Here is a 7,207-nt window from a genome sequence, read left to right as displayed (position 1 = left end):
CCAAGGCTGGCTGCCCCCCCCCCCCCCCCCCACTCCCCCCCGCACCGCCCCGTCCCGGCGCCACACCAACCGCCGCCGCCGTCCGCCGCACCCGCCGCCACCGGCTATCGCAGAGACCAAGGTGAGAGGACGCTTTAGGGGGCAGAATAGGTCGGAGGGGTTCTCAACAGCCTGGGGGTCCGGCTACCGCGCTAGTCTGGCGGTGGGTGTCCCTGTAGCGGAGTTGAGCGCATTGAAAGGTGTCAGTTTCCATGGAAGTAATACATGACAGCGGCCCCAGAATCGCTGGAGCCAGGGGTAAGGGGCCGATAATGTTAAAGTGCAATGTTCAACGCACGATATCACAAAAAACTCTCCTCTCCGAAAGGTGGGTATTCGGTCTGTGAATTGACCACAAGTACAGCCATAACAAACTCGAAATTGCAAAGGTTGTTCACACCTCGTAGCTCCCGTATACGGCTAATTCAGAGCCCGTATAAACTGACATTAAGTCCTTATATTCACGGCAAAATAAATAAGTAGCCTAATTCAAGGTCACGATAGTCCCATGAGTCTCACTCACCGAAGGCCGCTTTGCGACAAACACTGATAAATATAAACACACAACCGCCTAGATGGCCTCTAACTTTGAAGCAACCGAATGACTTTCAGATCATTTTCACATGGTACCTCAGAACATCCAAGCATGATCATGGTCTTCACTTTGAAGACAAACTGTGACCTGTTGGACATAAGGTAGTCTCTAAATGACCCCACGATTCATTAAAACTGGTCACCTCCACTCTAACATACGCTTTTCAAAAGGGCGCTGACTTCTGGTGCATGCGTAGGGGTTTCCTCAAAATGATTAGGTGCTTACAACGAATCACAATTACATGGAGGTCTTCAGGCTACTCGTCTCACAATGTAATTAAATTCGTCTCCAGTGCAATGTTTTGGCTCGGTGAAAGGTAGGTATGTTCGTAGGCCGGCACGAGATACGAGGCACAGGCAGCAAAGCTTCCTGGCGAGTCGCCCCCATCCTGTCAAAATGTCAAGCGAATGTCCCAGCATCCGCGACATAAATCAAGACTGCATCACAACATCCAAACAAAGTTTCCTCTCTGCAAAGTTTCTTTCGACAGCATTCCTTCATTTAAACAAAGTTTCGTCTCTTGTCAATCACCCCGAGCCCCAGTTTTTCCACCAAAGGGCAGCTGCCAGCGTAATTCAAAACAAGCGCGTCGTGTGACGACAATGAGGAAAGCCATGCCAACGACGACGCCGAAACTAACCCCAGCCCCGCCCTGTCGGCAGCCACCCGCGTCTGCCGTGCCGCACTCCCCACGTCGTCACCATGGGCCGCCTGGACGGCAAGACCGTGCTGATCACGGCGGCGGCGCAGGGCATCGGCCGCCGCTCGGCGCAGCTCTGCGCGCAGGAGGGCGCCACCGTCATCGCCACCGACGTGAACGAGCCGGCGCTGCAGCTGCTGGCGGCCGAGACGCCGGCCGTTCAGGTGCGTCGCCTGGACGTGCTGGACAAGCAGCAGGTGGAGGCGCTGGCTGCCGAGCTGGCCGACACCGTCGACGTACTCTTCAACTGCGCCGGCTGGGTGGCCGAGGGTGACGCGGCCGCGACCAGCGACGACGACTGGCAGCGCACCTTCGACCTCAACGTGCGTGCCATGTTCTGGATGTGCCGCGCCTTCCTGCCGGCGATGCGGCGTCGACGCGCTGGCAGCATCATCAACATGTCGTCTGTGGCCGGGATGAAGGGCGTGGCGCGCCGCCTCGCCTACGGCGCCAGCAAGGCGGCCGTGGTGGGGCTGACCCGCTGCATCGCCGCCGACCACGTGACCGAGGGCGTCCGCTGCAACTGCATCTGCCCGGGCACGGTCGACTCGCCGAGCTGGCGCGGCCGCGTGGCGGCCAGCGGCGACCCGGAGGCGGCGCACGCAGCGTTCGTGGCGCGTCAGCCGATGGGCCGCGTCGGCACGACGGACGAGATCGGCTGGCTGGTTGTGTACCTGGCCTCCGACGAGAGCGCCTTCACCACCGGCGCCGCCATGGTAGTCGACGGCGGGTGGAGCATGTGAACGTCGGGTGGGCGGCGGCGCGGCAGTCCAGTCACAAGGGTGCTGTGCTCGAACCAGGAATGTACCCAGCCTGGTGACCCTGTGCTTGAATCAGGCAGCCCAGTGTTTGGGCTGGGGACTGTGCTCAGATCAGGAAGCTCTGTAACCTGGATCAGATAGCTTTGTGTCTGGCACAGGCATTTGTGAGCCTGTGGAGATGCAGTGCTCTAGACACATTTAAAATGTCTGCAGTTATGCCTTCAGGCAGCCAATGATATCCTGCCAGGGAAGGGATGACTGTAGCTGGGGTAGGGAGTTTCCATGGCAACCACATATTGAACCATGGTGTGCATATGATCACTAGCCAGTGACCATTGTCTACAAGAATGAGAAATGAGTCTGAAGAGGTGACTGTTGCATTTCTTTAGGAACAAGTGATAGCAAGAAGCCCATGCACCTGCTAAAAGGCAACAACATGAGGTAGAGAAGAAGCCCTAAATAGGCATCTTTACACAATGAAAGCTCAGCTGATAAATGGGCATTAATCAACCTGGTAGACATGCTACTCCTCAAAGTACTACCACTCACTACATCATGATGGAAAATGGCATGCTGTAGTGATAAGGTTTGTTCTTGGTGGAAAGGGATATATAAAACTGGCTGGCATCATTAGGTCTCATGGTTGGGTCAGGATGTACTTTCCTACCTAACATTAGAAAAAATCATTGTACACCACTTGTCGTGTTTAAGGCAGGACATATCGTAAATAATCACAAAACAGGTAGACTCATGCTCCTACCTTCAAATTTTTTATAATTACGATGGCGAGCTCCTGAGTGCTGCACACACACAGTGCCCGCGACACCGGCGCCATTACTGCATGAGGTCACAACATTACTGCGCATCAAGCAGCATCAAGAACCATAAAAATGTATGGGGCCAAGGTAACAAGGATCCTTGAAGTACATTACAAAGACAGATACACTGAACTGTGAACAATAGTGATGGTGCATGGATGCTTTTAAGACTGTTAACTGGGATCCCTTCTCCAGTACAGAACTTATTGCTATTTACCAGACAGTTGAATGAGGTTAACAGGATGGTTTCCTCCCCCAACCTTAACAACACCTTGCACACAATCTGAGGAGTAATTGTGGAATGACACAAGCAGAGGCCTTGTTTTCCATTGTAAATTGCAGCCTGTGGCACCCTTTCAACATCAAACATATTTGACTGCAACTCAATTGGGCTGGCAATTTTGTAGCAGACTGCTGTAAAATATGTTCAGGATCATGGAACAACAGAACAACTTAGCACTTCAAGTCTCACCTTCCATACTGAAACTGGCAGGTGGTGACTCCTTAAATGATGTGAAATCTCTGTAGCAGCTGGCACCCCACAACTTGAAGGACTACCTAACTGCACCTCAGCTGTGCAACTGCCTATTCTCCATCAAATTGCGAAAGATAATTAATCGTAACGTAAAATAGCATACACCGCATAAATACCAGATGAAGATGTCTGGTTGCGCACGGGGACCTAGCCGCACTGTAATCTGCCCATCATGGGCACGTCAAATGAAACACACGCAAATGGGCCACAGTCCTACACAGACACCAGCTGAACGGCCACACAGCAAAGCGCTATTTAGATTCACAGCCGAAATACACGCGGAATCAATCGCGGAATACGCATCAACCAAGTACGTCATAGCCGCGTCAGAATTACTAGCTTTGAAACATGTTGCAATTATGTGCAATCCCAAGATACGTGTAGCATCACAACTGGTTTTATGAAACATGAATACGCTTTTATTGGATATTTTTTTATAATAAACAAATAACTCAGTGTATTTCAAGCAGTATAATATCTGCGTTACCAGCGAAAGAGCCACTTTATATATTTATGACGTCATATCTTGATTCCTGTTTGTGGTTAGCTGTCCACATATATTAGCCATTCCTTGCACAAAAAGTCTTGTTGGATACAATTGTTTTTATTAATAAAATCGTGGAAGATAATCACTGCTACGACAGGGCATGGCATTGTCGGTCGTTTGAGTTTAAACATAGGTCCATTGTGTTTGCTACACTGGCTGCACTCCGGTATTTCTGTCGATTCTTGTGGGTGTAGTTTTGAGATTATTTACTACATTTGTAAATTGGGAGTAAGTTGAACCTTTAAAATCGGGACCTGTTGTCATCGAACAATACAGCTATCTGGGAACCAGACTGCAAAAACGTATGTTACGCTGAAAAGGTTGCGTATTGGCAATACTGCAGCAATGATTTCAGTGTATGTATGCCAAAAATTTGGCCACTGGGTTTGGTGTGTGCTCTTTGCCAATGCCAGTGCATGTAGAATCAATTTTAATAAATTGTGGTGTTGTAATGGTGTCTGAAGTGTAACTGTTCTGAACATATTGGTGAAATGCAAACAGTTTGGATATTCAACTCATTTTGGCCCAGTATGTGTTTGAGACACAGGGATGTTAAGCTCTGCACAAGAAGACTTCTGCTATTGTTTTGATAAAGGCATTTTGCTGAAATATCAACCCAAATATATCTTCATTCTCCTGGTCTTTCTCCAAGGACCTGGAGAATGGAGGACTTTATTTTGAACCTACAACACTGCTCTTTGTTCCATGTGGCAGCAAATATTTTTGCCTTGATTGGTTAAGTTAGCTATGCTGAGCCTGGCCTTTTCCTAGTGGACTATCCTTCCCCAAGTTTTAGTTTTCATGTCAAGTTCACTTATTCATTATCATCTCATATCATGAAATACATGGCATGTCTTCATGAGGAGGTCCCATCCATTTTATATTTATGGCCACCACAAGGGCACCAACCAAAAATCTGTTGAGCATGAGCTGAGTCATCATTTATCAGTGTTATGTGCTAGCCAAAGGTCCCTTCCCACCATTGAACTAAAGCCAAAAATTGTGCATGCTCTTTGTCATCAGTTACAGCCTGTGTCACAATTTTCAGGATGGCAGAGGGCAGTGCATTCCTGGCTCTGCCTTATGAACTCATCCTGCAGGTGATGAGCTACCTCACAACATCTGAAGTTGTCATCTTGTCAAGGTCAGAATTTAACACTTTCCAGTGTATAAGTTGGCATAAGGTTTGTGGGTAGGATGTTTAAGGTTCTGTGTTTTGATATTTTTTATTGTTCCTCAACTAAATGAGCTAGGATTTAGAGATATGAGGTCTCATGCATGCCATAGAGACCTCCAGAGATTTTATACTATTTTTTGTTACTTGTCTTTGCTTATACTATTTTTCTCTGCTATCCCCAGTTTATCAGCTCCCTGTGCACCTGTTGGGTGTTGGTTGAGCCTGATGTGTAGAGTTAGCAAGAGTACCATCCCCAAACATGTGCCAGTTTTTTTCTGGTACCTGGGGCATGCACCAGCCCCTATCCCTTTCTCCACAGTGACGTCCAGCTCTCCATGGATGTCTAAGGTGTACATCAGCACTGTCACCCTGTCACAGCCCTGTTCCACCCATCACCAGGGATATACTGTTTGCAGATCATACAGGATCTTTCATGTCCCATCCACAGGGTGTGGACCAGACCCTGCTCTGCCTCCAGGATGTGGACCAGACCCTGTCCTGCCCCAGGATGTGGACCAGACCCTGCCTTACCCCCAGAGTGTGCCGGCGCCTGTCGGCCCTCCTGCCGGACCGCAGTCTCTGGACGGACGTGGACCTCCGCCGCTCCAGCCTGCGGGCGCGCCAGCTGGCTGGTCTGCTGCGCCACCTGCACGCCGACACGCGCCGCGTGTGTCTGGCCGGGCACGTGACGCGCGGCCGGCCGTTGCGCCACCGGCCGCCGCTGGTCACCGCCCGTGCGCTGACAGGTACGGGTTGGTGTGCGCTCGGGGCTTGGTGGGGGTCATGCCAGGCGATGTGGGAGTGACCCGCTGCATCACCAGGGATGGCTGTCTGGTCAGCTGTCAGGGTGTCCCACGGGGAGATGGATGCGCGTGGCGACGATGAGACGAGTTTGACGCGCAGCTGGCGGGTGTGACGTTGCGGTGTTGAAGCCCCGTACGGAGCGAGTCACCCACACGTCCGTCTCACCCGTGTGCTACACTGGTAGGACGGGCGCGTGGGTGACTCGTTCCGGTCGAGGTGCACCTTGGTGCCGTCGTGTGGTCACTAAGATGGTGTTTTGGCCGGGACCATACTGAAAGCGAATGCCATGAGGAAGAAGATGGCATTGCTCAGTTAGAATGATGTTTGCGGCATGAGCGTGTGCGAGAAGTTGTGGGGCATAGCCTGGCCCCTGGCCGGGAGTTTCCCCGTCCCCGCGGAGACCGGTTTGATATATTTGAGCGCCTAGTGACCTTAGTTGTTGAATGTATTACTAAACCCCAAAACTATTTAACGTCATGAAGCACACTGTAGCTGTGAGTTAAATGACTTGGGCTGTGGTTCTGGGCCGGTCGTTGACTGACGGGTGGGCGGGGACTCGGGGCCACTCGCCTGCTGACGGGCCGCTGCCGTGCTCCAGACATTCGGACCAGGTGTGAGGCCCTGGTGGAGCTCCGGCTCGAGAAGTGCCTGCTGAACGCCGAGCAGGTGAGCGGTAACGGGGAGGGGCTCGTAAGGCTACCCACGCGTGTGCCGTGGCGAGTGGGACGCAGAGCCGCTTCACCTGAGCCGGCCACAGAGCCGATACGCCGCTCATGCGCCGCACTGGCCCAGTGTGAGCGGTGTCCATCGCTGTAGGGTCACCTCACGCGTCGACTTGATGACGTTCGTCACTATGCAGGCATGCCTGTGCTGCGCTTGCTCTCACCACCAGGGACAAACGAGTCCCGTGTGTCGATGGCAACCCCGCCGACCGTTAGCGTACCCGTCCGCTTCCTCGTGGCGGGCGGAGCGTGTCTGTGATGCGTGCTGGTCCCTGCCGCAGGTGACGCTGGACCTGCTGCCGGCGACGCTGCTGTCGCTGAGCCTGCGCGGCTGCGAGGTGACGCACCGGCCCGCCGGCCGTTCCTACTTCCACCGGCTGGCCGAGCTCTGCCCGCGCCTGGCCGAGTTGCAGCTGGCCGGCTGCGGCTGGGTGGACAGCCACGCACTGCTGCCGCTCAGCAAGCTGGAGCGGCTGCGGCGGCTGGGGTTGCGCGGATGCGTGCGCCTC

At 52.7% G+C, this 7,207-nt stretch overlaps 1 protein-coding gene and 1 long non-coding RNA gene across 2 annotated transcripts; both read left to right on the top strand.

Moving 5' to 3' along the window:
• The first annotated feature begins 86 nt into the window (after positions 1-86).
• Positions 87-2,472, top strand: LOC119098787 (3-hydroxybutyrate dehydrogenase type 2). Its single transcript, XM_037221829.1, has 2 exons — positions 87-121; positions 1,297-2,472. Exon 2 carries the CDS (start codon positions 1,337-1,339, stop codon positions 2,075-2,077), a length of 741 nt encoding a protein of 246 aa, XP_037077724.1. The 5' UTR covers positions 87-121; positions 1,297-1,336; the 3' UTR covers positions 2,078-2,472.
• Positions 2,473-4,032: 1,560 nt separating this feature from the next.
• Positions 4,033-5,844, top strand: LOC119099325 (uncharacterized). Its single transcript, XR_005094343.1, has 3 exons — positions 4,033-4,297; positions 5,044-5,139; positions 5,710-5,844. It is a non-coding gene; the product is annotated as an uncharacterized LOC119099325 (long non-coding RNA).
• The last annotated feature ends 1,363 nt before the right edge of the window (positions 5,845-7,207 follow it).

This window comes from Pollicipes pollicipes, unplaced genomic scaffold (assembly GCF_011947565.3).
Source record: "Pollicipes pollicipes isolate AB1234 unplaced genomic scaffold, Ppol_2.1 Scaffold_4740;HRSCAF=5597_pilon_pilon_pilon, whole genome shotgun sequence".
NCBI lineage: Eukaryota > Metazoa > Arthropoda > Thecostraca > Pollicipedomorpha > Pollicipedidae > Pollicipes > Pollicipes pollicipes.
Note: the sequence above shows the minus strand (reverse complement) of the source record. Positions and strands in the feature narration are given on the sequence as shown.